We start from the raw sequence: 20,870 nt of genomic DNA on the forward strand, positions 1-20,870 counted from the left end.
AAATTACCCAAACTTTGTATTTCTTACCTGTAAAATGCAGATAATACTGATGAACTATAAAAATGGTTGTGAGGATTAGAATAAATGTATGTCAAGTACCTAGCCCAACACTTGGCACTCAGTAAATGATAACACCTCAGTTTTGCTTCACAAAGATAAATTAAACATTATGAAATAAGAATAGTCATATGGTCACTAAATTCTGCCAATTCAACCACCTAATTAATTCTCTCCCTTCATCCTTTCCAATTGGAACACAAGGAAGAGCAACAAATAGGGGGCAAAAGCTAAAAAGCCTTCCATAATTTCACTATTAAAACTGATCATTTCTCGGCCGGGCACGGTGGCTCACGCCTGTAATCCCAGCACTTTGGGAGGCCAAGGAGGGTAGATCACGAGGTCAGGAGTTCGAGACCGGCCTGACCAATGTGGTGAAACCCCATCTCTACTAAAAATACAAAAATTAGCTGGGCATGGTGGCGGGCACCAATAATCCCAGCTACTCAGGAGGCTGAGGCAGGAAAATCGCTTGAATCTGGGAGGCGGAGTTTACAGTGAACCAAGATCATGCCACTGCACTCCAGCTTGGGCAACAAAGCGAGACTCCAACTCAAAAAAAAAAAAAACTGATCATTTCTCATCTTCTCATTGTCTGCCTTAGAAACACTTCCAACAGTAGCTCCTAGTTCACTGCTGTAATTACTTACTTTTTCAGTTTTACATACCAAATTATATGATCTTTTAGACACACTCCCAGTCACTTCTATATTCACAACATTCTTCCACCTGTGACTGACCCATTAATAGCTCCTTAGTAAATGTTTATTGCCTATATGAAGAAATGGCATATTATAAAGCAAAGGCAATTGAGTCAAACTTTGAGTTCACAAAAGAACAAGCTGAAGGCCAGAGACATGAAGTGAGGTCTCAGCTCATACTGTTATTTAATATGCAGCAGTAAAAATCTAATTAGGGGAGATGAATGAGTAAACAATTATAAAGACTTAACTACCATCATAGACACATTTACTTTTAACCATTGCATTATCCAATAGAAGCTTATATTATTCATATTTTCTCTGATCCTATTAAATTCCCAATATTATTAATTAATTAAATCGGTTAAATTAATGCTAATGCATTATTTTTAAAAGTGGTTTAGGTAAGCACAATATTTTTAAAAACATACATAGCAACTAGCTGAACAGAAAAATGAATGTCCTATACAATTACTTAGTTCCTATAAAAATCATGGCTATGAGACAATGAGACCATTTTTAAACTGTCATGCAATTCAATCCCCTCCCCCTCAAAAAAGCTTTTAAGAGGATCTGAAAACAACTACCCTAATCAAATTAATAAAATTTCTTGATTACAGGCTCACAGTGTTCACTACTAAACACGAATGACATAAACATTATATATATTAAATATATATTATAAATATATATTTTATATAATATATATTTAATATATTTAATATATATAATGTTTATGTCATTATATATATAAAACTCAGTGTCCAGTTGAGTTTTGTTTTCAAAAGAACTCGTGTTTTCACTTCTCCACATTCACTGCCATCACCTAAGTCCATTATTTTTCACCTGGACCTCTTCAACAACTTCCAAATGGTTTCCCTACCAAACTGCAGAAAACTACACAATGTTAAGTTTCTCCCTTCATCTAAAGTAATTATATATTTTACTCTACAAATTGTAGTACATTTCACTTGTTCACTATACTTCATTCTAATTGTTCTTCAGGAATTTTATACACAGGTACTGACCCCAAAACTCAGATTAAAGGTTAAAACTCTTTAACCCATTCCCCATAAAATTTCCATTTTCTTCCCTTTCAATGTAAATTAGATTACATCTTTTCCCTTCTTAAAGTCTGTGAGTAGCTTTCCATTGTTGCAAGAGTAATATCCTGTGTCCTTCCACTACCTCCATGGCCCTGCATACCTCTCTCACCTCATTATGGCATCCCACCTTGGGCTCCCAAAGTGCTGGGATTACAGGTGTAAGCCACCACACCCGGCCAAATGCATGTTTCTAATATGTATCCTCAGACTAGAATATAAGCTAGAATGAAGGCAATGACTGCGTTTCTGTTCACTCATGCTCACCACCTAACGGCATAGTGCAGTCACTTTATGATTCATTGGTGGAATGAGTATATATTTGAACTTTATTTATTTTCCCCCAGTTCACTAAAAAGTACAGTTAATGCAGCATCAAGTCAAAGAGAAATTTTACTTATTTTGGGGAAGATGGCAGGAAGAGAGCTAATAAAAAGTCCTTGAAAGCTTCTAAAATTCCCCCTAGGTATCTTAGGAACCATCATTAGCTAATTAATCTTTCCAATTAGGAAGTACAGGCTCTATTGTCTCAAATTTCAGACAAAGAAAAGGTAAGAAATGAACAAGAAGTTTCAGGCAATTTTTATTTTTAAATAACTTATTTAATGAGATATATAACTAGGCTATAAAAGAGTATCTAAAATTCCAGAAAGGAAAATCAAGTGAGAATATAATTGATAATTTTCTCTAACATTATGTTAGAGAGAATTGCTTTATCAAGTAATGACTTATTATCCTTATCTCTACCAGAATACAATGAGATATTAATGAGTTTAGAATCCCATATCTCTTTTTTACAGAATAATTTCAATTAATTCAGGTAGCAGGAATGAGGGAGATATAAAATTATAACTAGGCAAACATCACAGTAATTATTGCCACCAAGATCCATTGATAAATGCTAAAATCAATGGATCAAAGTTTCAGGGAAACAGGATATTTGCAGTCTTAAAGAAACTTCTCCAAATATTTATTCCTTACAAAGGGAAAAATACTAACAATGGAGAAAATAGTCAGACACCATTTAACCAAGTGGTCATGGTTAACATAACCAATAGTAAGACATACTAACATCATGTAACCCTGACCAGATGCACCGAGAAAGGCAAAACATGGTAGTCTTGGCAAAAGAACATGTGGTATTCTTGTTAAAAATGTATAATCTCAATCTAATAATGGTAATATATCAGATAGATCCAAACTGAGACAGCCTACAAAATAATGGGCAAGTACTCTGTAAAAGAATGGAGGAGGTTAAAGAGACTTACCTAAACACAACAAGGGAAACTGGATGAGAAAATAGAAAATAGTGGAAAAACTAGTTAACTTCAACTAAGATCTGTAGTTAATAGTATTATACAAATACTAATGTACTGGTTTTGATAATTATACGATGTTTACATAAGATGTTTACATTAGGTGAAGTTGAGTAAAGGGTGTACTGGAACTCTGTACTGTTTTTGCAACTTTTCCACAGATCTAAAAATTATTTTTAAATAAAAAGTAAAAAAAAAAAATTGGAGTCTGAATCTATACTCAAAAGATACACTGTTGTAATTATAAACCACCACAAGTTTTATGGATAGCTCTGATTTCAGGTAACCTTTGTTCTTGTCAAACATGATTTGCTACACTTACAGACTATCAGTGATTTAATGTTCACATTGGCATAAACCATACTAAAAAGCTTATGAATTAAAGATGGTGTCCCATAGGTCCCTATGGTTTTGTTCACTTTTCTTCATTTCTTTTTCTTTCTGCTTCTATAATTGCAATTGCCCCATTTTCAAGTTCATTGACTCTTTCTTCCACCTGTTCAAATTTGCTGCTGAATCCCTCTTGTGAACAGTTTGTTTCAACTATTGTACTGCTAAGCTCCAGTATTTCTATTTGGTTCATTCTAATAATTTATATCTCTTCTGATGCTCTTATCTCATTCATACATCACTTTCCTGACTTCCTTTAGTTCTTTGTCTATGGTTTCCCATAGCATTTTGACATATTTAAGACAGACGATTAACGTCTTTGTCTACTAAGTCCAATGTCAGGACTTCCTCAAGGGTGGCTTCCACCAATTTGTTTATTTTTTTCTGTGAATATGCCATCCTTTCCTGAGTCTTTATATGCTTTTTTGTAACTTTCTGTTGAAATTTATATTTTGAATATTATAATGCAGTAATTCTAGAAATCAGATTCCAGAATTCTGGCATTTTCTTTTGATTTTTGAAGGGTTCAGCCTTTCGTTTAGTAACTTTTCCAAACTATTTTTGAAAAGACTTTATTCCTTTTGTTTATGGTCATTAAAGTCTCTTGTTATCTTACTGATCAGCCAATGGCAGATTTAGGTTTCCTTAAATGCCTAAAACAAAAACAAATAGTACTCTCCCAAGTTTTTGTAGTCTGGCTCTCAGCTGAAGTACTCTCACACTAAGCTTGGCCACCTACACTTCTGCCTTAGCCTTCACCTTCTGCTTGTCTAGTGCTCACAGATCTTCCAAAGGTAGAAGCATAGGCACCTCTCAGGATCTTTCTGGGCATGCATTACATGTAATTTTTGCAGGGGATAAAGATGGGACAAAATTCAGCCTCTACATTGGTCACTCAGGAAACCACTAGACAGATCAAAATGCACAACCACAGTATTTTAAGAACAAAGTCCATACTAAATACGAGCAAGTCACACCAGAAATGTGGGCCGTAGTCCCCACAGCTGCTGCCATTGCCACAATGGTGAATGAGGATGGTAATCAGTGGATTAAATGCCACAGCACTCTGAAATTCAGCTGCCCTCTTCTTCATTATGCAGTCTCCTGGTTGCTGTAAATGTCAGACCAGATTTTAGAATCCCAAAACAGTTGATCCTGTCACTCTGCCCCCTTATGCTTGTCTCAGTGGAGGAACTAACCCTTATAATAAACCACCGTACTCTGCCATTTTCGGTAATGTCACCTAGAGATTGTGTTCTTAACCACTTCAACATTTACTAAAAATACACAAACCTATGATGTGAAGTAAAACCAGCCAAAACTGTAAGACAGAGCTGGTAGTCCCGGCTACTTAGGAGGGTGAGGCGGGAGGATTGCTTGAGCCTAGGAATTCAAGGCTAGCCTGGGAACATAGCAAGACCCACTTAAAAAAAAAAAAAAGAAGAAGAGGAATGAAAAACTGTAAGATAGTACTTGGAGCCTGCACACAAGATTATCAGATAAACTATTAAGCCATATAATTAGCACTAGTTCATTTGCTTATTATTCTGGGGTATATATTTTTTCATCAAGATTTATGTCATTTTTAATTGTAAACTCTATGTGACTTTACAAAATCCCATGAGAACTAATCTTCAAATTTTCTCATGGCAAGTAGAATAGAGGTTATTAGTTCTTTAGATGATTCATGCCCACTTGAGTTCAAAATCTTTTATCTGTATCTCATATCCTTTTTCTGTTCCAGAAACTCTACCAGGATACCACAGGGCAGCTAGTCACCATATCTCCTTAGGCTTCTCTTGGCTGTGATAATTTCTCAGACTTTGCTTGTTTTGATGACCTTGTGAGTTTTGAGGAGTACTGGTCAGAGATTTTGTATAATGTCTTGCTATTGGGATTTATCTGATGTTTTCCTCATGGTAAGTCTGGGGTTATAGGTTCAGGAGAGGAAACATACATACATAAAGTACCATTTTCTTCACATCATATTAAGGGTACTGTCAACATGACTTACTAAACTGTTAATATAAAACTTGACCACTTGGCTGAAGCGGTTTGTTCAGTTTCTCCTCTGTAAAGTTCACTGTAAAGTTTCTCCATGTAAATGTTCCCCCATTTCATACTATAGTTTTTGGTAGGAAGTCACTACATGCAGCCAACACTTAAAGAGTGAGGAGTTACACTCCACCTCCTGAGATCACGAGGCACCTACATAAACTGATGTTCTTCTATATGAAGAGTATATATGTTAAACCCAGTCAATTGTGTAATTAAAAGCCATCTGTCGGTCAGGCCTGATGGCTCACACCTGTAATCCTAGCACTTTATGAGGCCGAGGCAGGTGGATTACTTGAGCTCAGGAGTTTGAGACCAGCCTGGGCAATGTGGTGAAACCCCATCTCTACAAAAAATGAAAAAAATTAGTCAGGCATGGTGGCACATGCCTGTAGTCCCAGCTACTTGTGGGGCTGAGGCAGGAGGATTGCTTGAACCCCGGAGTTCGAGGCTGCCAGTGAGCTGAGATCACGCCACTGCACTCCAGCCTGGGTGACAAAGTGAGACCCTGTCTCAAAATAAATAAATACATACATAAATAAAAGCCATCTGTCATTCTACAAGATTACATTAATATTATAATCATCATCATTTCCACTCCTGCTTTCCCCACCTTACTTGAAATTAATTTTTACCAGTATAGATGCAAAGCCATTATTTCTTTTATAAGCTTATTCTAATCAGTACTACCAAAAAAGCCTTATAAATGATCTTAAACATTCAAGACCTATATTCTATTATATGACTCTATTACAATTTAATTGAACACTATCCTGCTGATCAACATTGCTCGCAGTTGTCACGATTACAAATAATATGGCAATTAAGCTGCTCTCTTATGGTAAAGGTGGAGATTTTTAGAATTTTTACCAACTGTAGAGTAGTGACCCATAACAAAATAATTTCATGGACTGCAATTAGCCTTCTTTCCTTTTTTTAAAAAATGAAATAGAATACAGTACAATAGGATCGGATAAAATATAGAATATATCACATCACAAAGTACTTCAGAAGTAGTATATGATTATTTTGAAAAAGTCTGTTTATTTCCTGTGTATCCACACATCAATATTCTTGCATGTATATAACCTGTACTGAGTTTTATTTCAAATTATTCTATGGACCAATAAGATTGAAAGCCACCTCTATAAGTGGAATTGCTCTAATAAACAAAATTTTCAACTTTACAAGTGACTGGCAAAGTGTCCATACTAATTTAGATACTCTCCAGCAATGTATGAAAGCTTCTATATCTCTAAATCCCCCTAACTGCTTGATACTGTCATATTTACCTTAAGACAATTTGAACAGGCCAAATTGGCATCCTGTTATTTGAATATGTATTTGCCTGATTACTAGTGAGTATGAAAATTTTTTCAAGTTTTTATTGGCCAGTTGGGTCTCTCTTCCTTTCAATTGCCTATTCATATCCTTTGATCAGATAGGATTAGGGTTATTGACCTTTTATTTGATTTGTACATTAAAATTATATGTGTGTGTATGTTTATAAAGTGTGTGTATGTTTATACATAGCTAGATATACACATTTATATATAAATTTTGTTCATAGGGCCTTTTGTTAAAATGAAATTTTCAACTTTAATACAGTAAAATTTGTCAAACATTTATCCTTTCTGGTGTGAGTTTTTTGTGTCTTGTACTATAGAAGAAAACTTCCCTGGTTCTTATGTCACATATATTCTTCTAATAGTTTTAGATTTTTGTTTTTACCTTTCATTATTTAAAATTTATTTGTGTTGGTTTGTGTCCTCTGAAACAAAAATAATTATTTGTTTATGGTGTGAGGTAGACATCAGCTTATGTTTTTAACCAGCTCACAAGTATTAGTACTGCTACTAGTGTAGAATTTACTATGATAAAATTACACATCAGAAACAGGTTTTAAACCTTTACATTCAAATCTTGGCTTTTGCTATTTGTAATAATAAAAAATTGGAAACAATATCTAACCATAGGGAACAGATAAATTGTTTATTCATAATGAAATACTATATTTCTGAAAAGGATACATCTCATAAATATCAGTATTAATAAAAAAAAATTTAAATATCTATTGCCCTTTTCTCCCCAACACAGTCAAACTTCTTGAAAAGACTGAATGTGACCTCTTTTTTTTTCCTGACCACCTAAATCTCAAACAACTTAAACCCTATTGTCATTACTTCATAAGAAAGTAAAGACAGTTAACAGTGCAAAATCTAATAGCTATTTTTTAGTCTTCATTTTCTAAGCAACCTAAGCTTCCTGGGCTAAGTGATCCTCCCACCTCAGCTTCCCAAGTAGCTGGGACCACAGGTGCATGTTCACCACATTCAGCTAATTTTTGTATTTTTTGTAGAGCGGGGGTCTTGCCATGTTGCCCAGGCTGGTCTTGAACTCCTGGGCTCAAGTCATCTACTCACCTCGGCCTCCTAAAGTGCTGGGATTACAGGTGTGAGTTGCTGGGCCCAGTCGCCTTAACCTTTTTATTTTTATTTCTTTTTAGACAGAGTCTCACCCTATCTATCACCCAGGCTGGAGTGCAGTGGCGCAATCTCGGCTCACTGCAACCTCCACCTCCCGGGTTCAAGCAATTCTCCTGCCTCAGCCTCCCAAGGAGCTGGGATTACAGGCACACAGCATCATGCCCAGGTAATTTTGTATTTTTAGTAGAGATGGGGTTTCACCATGTTGGCCAGGCTGGTCTCAAACTCCTGACCTCAGGTGATCCACCCACCTTGTCCTCCCAAAGTGGTGGGATTACAGGCATGAGCCACCATGCCCAGATGCCTTCTCCTTTTTAATAGGCTGTTTCACCTGGCTTCTATGAACATTACTGCTTTCATTTTTCACCTACACCTCTGACCAATGTTGAACAGTCTCTATCTGATCACTAAATTTTGGAGTTACTCAAAACTTGGTCCTCAGCTGTCTTTTCTTCCCACTCTATACTTTCTATCCTGGCAAGTTTCATCATATCTGTGGCTTCAGTTATCACCTAATATGCAAAAGTCTCAACAAATTATAGCTCCAAATCCATATATGTAACTCGAACCTTTATAAATCTACATGGACATTTCAAAGACACTCAAACTGAGTAGGTTTAAAACCAAATTCATAACATTTCCCATGAGCCTTGTCCACTACCTACTAAATCCTTAGTGTTCACAATCTCAGTAGGTGGCACCATCTTCCCACCAAGTATGTAAGTCTGAGAAATAGGCACCGTTCTTTACACCCTATTCTTCCCCTTTATTTAATCTAACAATTGTCCACTTTGTGTTTCTTGAATCTGTTCATTTGTCTTAATCTCCATTGACACCTCTATAATTTAAGATGTATACCATCTCTTGTGCGAACTACTGCAATGCAGGAATAGGTCACCCCTATATACTCTAACCCTTCTCTGATCCATTTCTTGCCATGTAGCCAGAGTATTACTTGCTTTTCTTTTTTCAAAAGAAAATCTGAACATCTTACCCCTTGTATAAAACTCTCCAGTGCCTTCTGTGAAGCATTCACTGTCTTTAAAGTCAAAAGACACGTTTGCAACAATATGGATGTTCCTGAAGCCTGGTATGCTAAGTGAAATAAGCCAGGTGCAGAAACACAAATACTGCATGATTTCACTCCTATGTGGAACTTAAGAAAGTTGACCCCACTGAATTAGAAGCAGCATGGTGGTTACCAGAGGCTGGGGTAGTTCCACAGGGAGGGGCAATTGTAGAGATACTGATCAAAGCATTCATATTAGAGTTAGATAGAAGGAATAAGTTCAAGAGCTCTGTTGTACAGCATGGTGACTCTAGTTAATGATGATATATTGTATTCTTGAAAACTGCTAAGAGGGTAGATGTTCAAATTTCTCATCACAAAAATGATAACTATGTGTAAGGTAATGCATTTGTTACTTAGCTAGATTTGAGCATTTCACAATGTATATATACTGAAGAACATCATGTACACAATGAATACATAAAATCGTTTATGTTAATTAAAAAATAAATTTAAAAATGAAGTCACAGCTGAAAAAAAAAAAAACTCTCCAGTACCTTTTCACCTACTAATCTAGACTAAAATCCTTAATGTGACTAACAAGGTCTTTTATAGACTAGCCTCTGCCTTCTTTTCTAACCCTGTCTCATAGCACTCCCCTTTACTTTGTAACATCTCACATCACTGGCCCCTTCTTTTATTCAAGTATCCCACTGCTATAAGACCTTCGTAGGCTCAATTCCTCTCTGCAGAATGTACTTGCAACCTATCTTCCACTCTCTCCTAACATTCCATTTCAAGCATCACTTCCTCAGGGACTATGCAGGTCAAGTCAGAAACGAAAACTTTTACTTCAGTTTGTAATTACATAGCTTTGTCTACGACTATTTGAATTAATGTCCGTCTCTGTCACTTCACCACAATTCCATGACAGCAGGACGGGGCATCTCCAACACCCATCAGAGTCTTATGCACTTAGTAAGGACTCAAATGTTTGCTGAATAAATTATTTCGAATTACCATTTCAAGGGTAAATGCAATGTGCACTACAGCCACTAGAGGATGCCCTGCTTCTGTTTTTGTTCCTCCAGAACAAGATGTGAAGACTGAAAATACTTAAAAAAAAAATTAAACCTTTTATGATAAAGTAATTTACTATTAATGTAAATAAAATTGCAGTTATTACAAAATATCAGCATTCACTAACTACTTATTTTAATTAGTTTAATTGCTTAATACTAAATATTACTTAATACTTCTCTTTAAAGAAAATCACAATTTATTCAGATTTATTGAAAAAGAAATACCTCCAAAACAAATGCATAACTATTAAAATTTTAAAAAGATATATGCATGTACCAATACAAGTTATCTAGTTTATCTGTGGATGTTTACCACACACTGAAAAACAATAAAACATGAGGTATTACTAAAACCTCAAGTCAACCAAAACTTGCATTCAGAATATTACTTGTGGTTCTTTTAAGACTATTAAAACCTAAAATAATTTTTTAAATACTAAAATGATTGACATGCTTTGAAAAAAGGCATCTTTTACATCTTCATTGCTAAGGCACAAGCTTTAATAACTATCAGTCAGATGAAACATTAGTTGTAAGGGCCTAGATTAATGAAAATCTTACTAAGTAGAAAGGAAATTTCCCAACACTATTAATAATAAATTATTATAAGTAGTGATCGGTAATTTTTAATATTCCAGTGTGTGTTACTTATACATTATTCACGAATAACCAAACCTCTGTGTATTGTGGAAAAGAAAAGTACATACTGGGAAGACTGGGCAGTTGATTTCTAATGGGCTTACAAGATCAAACACACAAGTTCATGGTTATAGGATAGGAGGCAGAAATAGAAGCAGAAAACCACAGATTTGTATGGGAAGAATTCCTCTACATGCAAGTTCTTACAACTCTCTGAGGAAACATTTTAAATCTATTTTCAACTTGTGTTTTAGAACTGAGACCCCAAATTAAAGATAACTCCCTTCAGCCCTACTGACTTAATTGCTTTTTCAGGCTTGCACTGCCAAAACGATTGATATTAGTTTTATTTTTAAACACTTGTCAAATGTTCTCAACACATACTAATATTTCAATAATTAATAAGTGACCACAGTAACAGTTATTGTGTAGCAGGTACCAGGCACTGGGACAAGAACATTCTCAATTCTGTGTACTTCCCTTATCCCCTTTGATAGACGAATGCAAGTGAGGCTGAGAAGTTAGGTAACTTTTTCAAGGTCTCACAATAAATAATGAGTAGAATTGGGATCTGAACTTAAGCTTTTCTATCTTATAAGCATAATCCTCTTCAGGAATCCTAAATGCAGGAGATTTCTCAATTTCCCAATCATGGAGATGGAAATATTGTATATAAACAATCCATTTCTAATCATGCCCTTCCCATGCCATTCACTAATCCTCCATTCCTGGATTCCAGAAACTGGTTCCATTTTAATCTCTCTGGAAAATTCAACTAAAATACGGATCAGCAATCCCTTTTGCTAAGAAATCTCTAACAGGATACAGTATTTGCCATTTCAATTCTATTTGGGGGGATTTTTTTCCCCATGTTTTACTTTTAATATATGGCACAGAAAACTATTTATCATTAAAACATTGGGAACTAATGTCCTATAAAAAAATAGTTTAAATTCTTCGTACTTTTTTTTTAAACTTCTAGCAAAAATAAAATTTTAAAAACCCAAATCCCCATTCAAATGAAAATTTTAGTTTATTGAGCCTGGGTAAATTGAAATTAAAGCCTACTCTTAACTGTTGGCATACTTTTACATGTAAACCAATAACCTGACCTAAGGTTATGTAAGAATCGTCTATTTTAATTTTTCCATGGAGCTAACGGGAGATACTTTACTGTGGAATGTTTACTACACACTGAATGTAATATGTCACTTACCTGATAGCACTAATTACTACTGCCTATGTACTTCGGCATTTACTGGAAGCTGTACACTAAGAAAGGAAATCTAAAGCCTGCAAAAGTGGTCATTTGTGTGTGAAAAAAATAGGAGCCATAAGAAATAGCAGTCTAATTGTATTGACTGGAAATTCCTTTACCTTTTCAGATCATAATCAAGGAATGACATAAAAGATAAACGTTGATCTTCTAAACTTAGGATATGTACTTTATATGCTAACATTTCATCAAAAAAATCAAAACTCTCTGAAGCATTCAACTTTTAAAATAGTTCTAAGTTCCAAAACCTTGATTCTAGCCTGCATGAACGAGTCAGAAATGTTGCAGGAGACAGTGGATAAAGAATCGTTTGGGACATAAGAGAAATGATGTTAATTCCTTTGACTCCTTATTAGCGGAATTGAATTTTTTTTTTTTTTTTTTTTTTTTTTTTTGAGACGGAGTCTCGTTCTGTCGCCCAGGCTGGAGTGCAGTGGCGCGACCTCGGCTCACTGCAATCTTCGCCTCCGGGGTTCAAGCGATTCTCCTGCCTCAGCCTCCTGAGTAGCTGGGATTGCAGGCGTGCGCCACCACGCCCAACTAATTTTTGTGTTTTTAGTAGAGAAGGGGTTTCACCATGTTGGTCAGGCTGGTCTCGAACTCCCGACCTCGTGATCCGCCCGGCTCGGCCTCCCAAAGTGCTGGGATTACAGGCGTGAGCCACCGCGCCCGGCGTGGAGCTGATTTTATAACAACCACTCTTGGCTTAAGTTTACTTATCTGTCTACTGGTGAGACAGCATTTGATATTCTGAAGGGTCCCTGTTGTGTAAATCGTGTATTAAATCCTAAGCGTTTATTGAGCACCTAACAATTTGTTTTCCAACTCGACGATGTTCCCAGATCCAGGCAAATGCCAACCTCAGCGTTCCCTTTTCCGTTTAATCTCTCCAGCCCCCGTCCCCACCCACAGGCAGGACCACCTCCGGGGCTGACAAGTCGTGCTGTCGCTAGGCCTCCCGAGTGTGCAAGCATGTGGCAGAGAAGGGAAAAGAAAGGAAGTCACATTCTGACTACAGGCCTGGGCACTTGCTATCCATGGGGACAAAATGTCACCACTGGCAGCAAATAGCGAGAAAAAGTGCAGCGCAGTAGGGAAACAGCGCGTCCGCGGGCGCGACACCACAGTTTGGGCGCCGACACCCTCCGCGCACTGGTCCCTGAACTTTACCTGGAGCTTATCCCGGTCAGGCCTGATCTCGAAAACGAGGGCTCCTCAGCGCGAAGGCAGGACCCAGCTCCATTAAAGCTCTCGGGCAGTGGTCCCCTCTACCCACTGAAGCGATAGCCGGGAGGGTATTCCTAAACCACCACTACAACCACCCCTCAATCCCGGAACGCCCCCAACACCTGCCCGGCCGCTGCTGCTCTCGCGATAATTCTCGGGCCAGTCTCCCGTCAGTCCGCTCCACGCCTTCCTTCTCTGACCAATCATGGAGGAGTCGTGGGTGGAGTTTTGCTTTTGAGCGGAGAGCGGGGCCTTCAATCTTTGCTATCTGGCGCTGGGAATGGGCGGAGCTGAAGTGGGCTGGGGCGGGGCTGGGGCGGGGCTAAATCGGGGAGAGGGGCAGGGCACGCTCCAGTTCTCGCGAGACTGGAGACCAGGAAGACGCCTGCAGAGCCGGGCTGCTGGTGCAGCAGAGGCTGAGGCATCAGGTGCAGCTGCATCCGGATCTCCTGCCTTGGAGCGTACTCCTTGTCTCTAAGTCGGGAGGCAGGACGTGGTCCGGCCGGGGCTGTGGAGGTGCGCTGTGTCCCCTGAGGCCTAGAGGATTCGGGCTGCGGCCTGTCGGAACCAGTCAGGGAGGCGCCCACACTCCTGACAGGATAAGATGGCGGCGATGGCGCCTGGAGGTAGTGGCAGTGGTGGCGGCGTGAATCCATTTCTCAGCGATTCGGATGAGGACGATGACGAGGTAGCTGCAACAGAGGAACGGCGGGCAGTACTTCGGCTGGGTGCCGGAAGTGGCCTAGATCCTGGCTCTGCGGGCTCGCTGTCGCCACAGGATCCCGTGGCCTTAGGAAGCAGTGCGCGGCCAGGGCTCCCTGGGGAGGCGTCGGCGGCTGCAGTGGCCCTGGGGGGCACCGGGGAGACCCCGGCCCGATTGTCAATTGATGCGATCGCTGCTCAGCTGTTGCGCGATCAATACTTGCTGACCGCCCTGGAGCTGCATACCGAGCTGTTAGAGAGTGGCCGGGAGCTGCCTCGGCTGCGCGACTACTTCTCCAATCCAGGCAACTTCGAGAGGCAAAGTGGAACCCCGCCGGGGATGGGGGCGCCAGGGGTCCCTGGAGCAGCCGGCGTTGGGGGCGCTGGAGGTCGGGAACCGAGTACAGCGTCGGGCGGGGGACAGCTCAGTAAGTGGACGCAGCCTGTCACACTCCGGCAGGGTATTTGGGATTGTACGGAGTTACTGTAGGGGAGAGGGGGTATTTCTGCGTGGGTCCCGATAGGGACATTTTAAGGAACGAGAGTATTGGGGTGGGGGCGCTCTTTTGCGGTGGAAGCAAGAGGATCAGGCAATGACTGTTCTCTCTGCCTGCTTCCAACCCTTGGCTGGTGTTGCACTTGGCTCCTGGCTCCCCTACTGGTGTCAGTATCTATAAAATATCAAGAGTTTCTAGTTCACTGGCTATTACGGGACTCCAGAAGGTTCCCTTTTATACTAGTTTATTGCTTTAAGCATTTTCCTTTTTCTCCAGTTACCTGAATCACACTACCAGGAAATAGTGTTACCTGAATTGCCTGCAGTAGTTCTTTGAGTCTGAGCCAGGAGAGAAAGAATAGGACACACTGCTGCTGTCTCCGAAAAGGCAGATGTACTTAAGACCCTTTGTCTTTGGGACGACTTTTTCACCGCCAAAATTGGGTTTTCTGCTGCACAAAATTTGTTCTGTTGAGATAAAGTTGATGTAATTCAGTTTCAATGCCTTAATTTAAGTAATGTCCAAAATTACAGGAAATCCAAGAAGCAAGGCAGACAGGTTCTACCAGCAGTCTGTCTCACCATCGCACCACCTTGCAGGCTTTTCTCTTTGCATTAGATAGGAATTGACCTTTTTACCTTGGAATGATTTTTAGCAGCATAGAGTAATCGTTTACCCCATATATTTGTAAGCATCTCTTATGGCTTGAAAACTTACTGTCAAAGATGTACTGTACTGTATGTAGGATTCCCAGTGTCTCCCTTTTGGGAGGTATCTTAAATATTCCCTTACTAATGTATGGAGATGTTTTAGTATGAGGCCATATATTAATTCTATATTAACAAGTATTCATATAGAATTTTTAAACTGCAGCCTAATTGATTTTTTTTTTAATCACTATGCTTTTGAATAGTGCCAGAGACTTAAATTGCCAAACGTAGACGTGGTGGAAGCTTAGGGAGTGCATTTTCTATCAAGGTGAATCTTAAATATATTTCCCCCTTGGATATGGGATTTTCTCAGTAGTTATAATTTCCTTACTCAATATGTAGGATAATCTTCTTTTTCGGGAAAAGATTTTCTCATTGCTGACCTTTAAGACTATAAAATGAGACAGTAGTGTAACAAAATTGTTATGTGTGGTGGTGGGTCTTTTTTTGTTTTTTTTTTGTGTTTTTTTTGGTTTTTGTGTTATTTCTAAGATTTCTAAATTATCTCATGATTTTTCACCAGACAAGGTCTAGCTAAGATGTCACCTTTGTACATGCTTCCTCCAGGCTTAGGTAGTTGCTTGGTTTCTTTCATTGTTAACACTTTCAAACCTCCATCATAGCCTTTAGCCCGTTTGTATGTGATTGTTGACAATACCATTTTTCTCCATTGGTCAGTTCTTCAAAGACATTTTTATAATAAATTTCTCACACTTTGCTCAGTCCCTGGCTGTTGATGAACATAACTGAATTGTATCTGCTGTGTTTTCAACCGTATTAATACAGTGAAATGGATTATTCCTTCGTTGGTAACTTTATTCATTTAATTTTAAAGAATTTCTTGACCTTTTCACCCTGTCTTCTTAGGGCTATCATAGCATTGTTTCTAGTGAAAATTCCTCCTTGCAAACTTTTTGTATTGAAAGAATTATAATTGAGCTCATTAAATAGTTTAGCAGTGTTTTAGAGTAAAACCTTACTTCTAAGTGCCTTTGCATTATACATTTTTATACTTTCTTGAAATAACTAGAGTCTTATGATCAAATATCACAATTAAATATTCATGTGCACCTGTGCTTTTCTATTATCCTCATTTATTTGTACCTGTTTTAGGTACTGGATATGTAAGTGTGTGTGTTTGTCTCTATGTGTGTGTGTACACATCAAGTTTATTAAATTTTTACTTAATACTAAGCAAATGAACAACAGGACAAAAAATTCAAAATTATCCATAATCCCACCAATGGTATTTGCTTTTCCTGTCTTTAATGGTAGTTGCCTTACCTGTCTTTTCTGTGCATGTGTTTTAAAAAACAAAAAATGGATTAAACTGTTTAACATAGTCTTATACAGGCACTATACTTTTTAGCATCAACTTGGATGTAAAATTTGCATACAGTAAAATTTATACGTTTTAAGTGTGTGCAGTTTGGTGAGTTTTGACAAATCAGTCACTACCACAATTAAAATACAGAACATCGGCAGGGTGCAGTGGCTCACGCCCGTAATCCCAACACTTTGGGAGGATGAGGCGGCCAGATCACGAGGTCAGGATTTCGAGACCAGCCTGGCCAACATGGTGAAACCCCTTCTCTACTAAAAATACAAAAATTAGCCAGGCGTGGTGGTGGGCACCTGTAATCCCAGCTACACGGGAGACGGAGGCAAGAGAATTGCTTGAACCCAGGAGGCAGAGGTTACAGTGAGCCGAGATCCCACCACTGCAGTCCAGCCTGGGCGACAGAGCAAGACTCCATCTCAAAAATAAATAAATAAATAAAAGTAAATAAAATAAAATACAGAACATTTTTATTATCCCCAGAATTCCTTCATTCAATATCCTTACTTCCATCTAGACCACCACTGATCACTTAGAACAGAATTTCTCAACCTGGGCCTGGGTACTTTCAACATTTTGGGCCTGGTAATGCTTTGCCGTGGCTGCTGGCCTGTGTATTATGAAATGTTTAACAGCATCCCTGACCTCTACGCACCAGATGCCTTTAGCAACCACCCCCATACCTATGCCACCCCAGTTATGACCACCAAAAATGTCTCCAGCATTGCCCAGGGAAGGGGAGGGCATAATTTCCCCAGTTGAGAACTACGTCTTTAGATAAGTTTTGCCTGTTCTAAAATTCGATATAAATAGAATCATAGAACGTATTTTTTTGTGTATCTGCCTTCAGCATGTTTTTAAAAGTCATCTATGTCTTTGTGTGTATTTCTAGATCATTCCTTTTTGGTTTTATCCCCAAAAGGGGGGGGATAAAAAATTTGTGTCTTTTAAGACATTTGTGTTTTTTCCAGTTTTGTGTTATTGTAAAGAAAGCTCCCATTTACGTCTTTATGATAAACTGCCAAACTGTTTTCCAAAATGGACCATTTAAAATTTCCACCACCAATGTACGAGAGTTGCAGTTTCTGTACATCTCCTAAACACTTGGTATTTTCGGGCTTTTTAATCTGTCATTTTAGTGAGAATGTAGCAGTGTCTCATTGTGGCTTTAATTTCTATTTCCCTGATGACTAATGATTCTGAGGTCCTTTTCCTGTGCCTTTTGCTTAGTATATTTTTTATGAAATGCCTATTCAATCTTTTGCACTGTTTTTTTCACCTTCAACTTCCAGGGTACATGTGCGGGGTGTGCAGATTGGTGACATAGGTAGACATGTGTCATGGTGGTTTTCTGCACAGATTAACCCATCACCTAGGTATTATGCCCGGCACGCATTAGCTATTTTTCCTGATGCTCTCCCCCTCACCCACCATGTCCATGTGTTCTCATTGTTCAGCTCCTACTTATATATGAGAACATACGGTGTTTGGTTTTCTGTTTCTGTGTTAGTTTGCTGAGGATAATGGCTTCCAGCTCCATCTATGTTCCTGCAAAGGACATGATCCTGTTGCTTTTTATGGCTGGCTGCATAGTATTCCATGGTGTACATGTATCACATTTTCTTTATCCAGTCTTTCATTGATGGGCATTTGGGTTGATTCCCATGTCTTTCCTATTGTGAATAGTGCTGCAATGAAGATACACATGCATGTATCTTTATAATAGAATGATTTACATTCCTTTGGGCATATACCCAGTAATGGGATTGCTGGGTCAAATGGTATTTCTGGTTCTAGATCTTAGAGGAATCACCACACTGTCTTCCACAATGGTTTAACCAATTTACAGTCCCAGCAACAGTGTAAAAGTGTTCCTATTTCTCTGCAACCTCTCCAGCATCTGTTGTTTCTTGACTTTTTAATAATCACCATTCTGACTGGCCTAAGATGGTATTTCATTGTGGTTTTGATTTGCATTTCTCTAATGATCAGTGATATTGAGCCTTTTTTCATATGCTTGTTGCCGCATGAATGTCTTCTTTTGAGAAATGTCCATTCGTGTCCTTTGCCCACTTTTTAATGGAATTGTTTTTTCTTGTAAATTTGTTTAAATTCCTTGTAGACTCTGGATGTTAGACCTTTATCAGATGTATAGATTGCAAACATTTTCTCTCATTCTGTAGGTTGTCTGTTCGCTCTGATAGTTTATTTTGCTGTGCAGAAGCTCTTAAGTTTAATTAGATCCCATTTGCCAATTTTTGCTTTTGTTGCAATTGCTTTTGGCATTTTTGGCATGAAATCTTTGCCTGTGCCTATGTCCTGAATGGTATTGCCTAGATTTTCTTCAAGGGTTTTCATAGTTTTGGGTTCTACATTTAAGTCTTTAATCCACCTGGAGTTAATTTTTGTATAAGTTATAAGGAAGGAGTCCAGTGTCGATTTTCTGCATATGGCTAGCCAGTTCTCCCAGCATTTTATTAAATAAGGAATTCTTTCCCCTTTGCTTGTTTTTGTCGTGTATGTCAAAGATCAGATGGTTGTAAGTATCCAGTCTTATTTCTGAATGCTCTCTTCTGTTCTGTTGGTCCGTGTCTGTTTTTGTACCAGTACCATGCTGTTTTGGTTACTGTAACCTTGTAGTATAGTCTGAAGTGAGGTAGCATGATGTCTCCAGCTTTGTTCTTTTTGCTGAGGATTGTCATGGCTATACGGGCTCTTTTTTGGTTCCATATGAATTTTAAAAGTTTTTTCTAATTCTATGAAGAATGTCAATGGTAGTTAAATGGGAATAGCATTGAATCTATAAATTACTTTGGGCAGTATAGCCATTTTCATGATATTGATTCTTCTTATCCATGAGCATCCATTTATTGTGTTCTCTCTATTTCCTTTAACAGTGGTTTGTAGTTCTCCTTGAAGAGGTGCTTCACTTCCTTTGTTAGCTGCGTTCCTAGGTATTTTATTCTCTTCATAGCATTTATGAATGGGAGTTCATTCATGATTTAGCTCTCTGCTTGTCTGTTGTTGGTGTGTAGGAATCCCTGTGATATTTGCACATTAATTTTGTATCCTGAGACTTTGCTGTAGTTGCCTATCAGCTTAAGAAGCTTTTGGGCTGAGACAGTGGGGTTTTCTAGATACAGGATTGTGTCATCTGCAAAGACAATTTAAGTTCCTCGCCTCCTATTTGAATACCCTTTATTTCTTCCTCTTGCGTGATCCCTGGCCAGAACTTCCAATACCATGTTGAATAGGAGTGGGGAGAGAGGGCATCCTTGTCTTGTGCCAGTTTTCAAGGGGATTGCTTCCAGCTTTTGCCCATTCAGTATGATATTGGCTGTGGGTTTGTCATATATGGCTCTTATTATTTTGAGGTATGTTCTTTCAATACCTAGTATATTGAGAGTTTTTAACATAAAGGAATGTTGAATTTTATCAAAGGCCTTTTCTGTATCTATTGAGATAATCATGTGGTTTTTGTCTTTAGTTCTGTTTATGTGATGAATTACATTACTGATTTGTGTATGTTGAACCAATCTTGCAACTCAGGGATGAAGCCAACTTGATTGTAGTGAATAAACTTTTTGACATGCTGCTGGCTTCGATTTGCCAGTATTTTATTGAGGATTTTTGCATTGATGTTCATCAGGGATATTATTTTGCCCTTTTTTAAATTAAGGTTTTTTACATGTTGGTTTTGTTTCATTATTGAGTTGTAAGAGTTCTCTATATGTGCATTATCAAATGTGAATTTTGCAAATATTTTCTTCCAGTCTGATTTGCCTTTATTTTCTTAATGATGTGTCTCAGACCAGGCGTAGTGGCTCACACCTGTAATCCCAGCACTTTGGGAGGATGAGGTGAGCAGATGGCTTGAGCCCAGGAGTTTGAGACCAGCCTGGGCAACATGACAAAACTCCGTCACTACAAAAAAAATACAAAAATTAGCCGTGCATGGTGGCCTATGCCTGTGGTCCCAGCTATTTGAGAGGCTGAGATAGGAGGATCGCTTGAGCCTAGGTGGCCAAGGCTGCAGTGAGCCATGATACCACTGCACTCCAGCCTGGGAGAAAGAACGAGACCCTGTCTCAAAAAAAACCCCAAAAAACAGTGTGTCTTGTGAACAAAAGCTTTTGATTTCATCAAATCCAGTTGACTGTTTTTTTCTTTAATAATTTATGTTCTGTATGTCCTTTTGAGAAACATTTGCCTACCCCAGAGTTGCAAAGATTTTCTCTTACAAGTTTTATAGTTTTGACTTTTACAATTAGGTCTATGGCG

General features: G+C 38.5%; 2 protein-coding genes across 56 annotated transcripts in view; one reads left to right on the plus strand and one right to left on the minus strand.

The window, feature by feature from the left end:
- PIGN (phosphatidylinositol glycan anchor biosynthesis class N) overlaps positions 1-13,648 on the minus strand; it is a 141,861-nt gene extending 128,213 nt beyond the window's left edge. For 15 of the 29 annotated variants that reach the window (XM_054672090.2, XM_063795797.1, XM_054672094.2 and 12 more), the window contains exon 1: positions 13,285-13,497. The gene's annotated coding sequence lies outside the window, so the exon portion shown is untranslated. Of the gene's footprint in view, positions 1-13,284 lie in introns of all 29 variants that reach the window. The other 14 variants (XM_024350915.3, XM_016933827.3, XM_016933824.4 and 11 more) reach the window with 4 other exon arrangements.
- Positions 13,649-13,663: 15 nt separating this feature from the next.
- The window catches only part of RELCH (RAB11 binding and LisH domain, coiled-coil and HEAT repeat containing), a 119,961-nt gene continuing 112,754 nt past the window's right edge, over positions 13,664-20,870 (plus strand). For 23 of the 27 annotated variants that reach the window (XR_010151970.1, XR_010151968.1, XR_010151973.1 and 20 more), the window contains exon 1: positions 13,684-14,471. Coding sequence is in view for 18 of the 27 variants with exons in the window: in XM_054672095.2 (XP_054528070.2) it covers positions 13,946-14,471 (526 nt within the window). In the remaining 9 variants the exon portion in view is untranslated. Of the gene's footprint in view, positions 14,472-20,870 lie in introns of all 27 variants that reach the window. The other 4 variants (XR_010151975.1, XM_054672097.2, XM_009434098.4 and 1 more) reach the window with 2 other exon arrangements.

Source organism: Pan troglodytes, chromosome 17 (assembly GCF_028858775.2).
Source record: "Pan troglodytes isolate AG18354 chromosome 17, NHGRI_mPanTro3-v2.0_pri, whole genome shotgun sequence".
Classification (NCBI taxonomy): Eukaryota; Metazoa; Chordata; class Mammalia; order Primates; family Hominidae; genus Pan; species Pan troglodytes.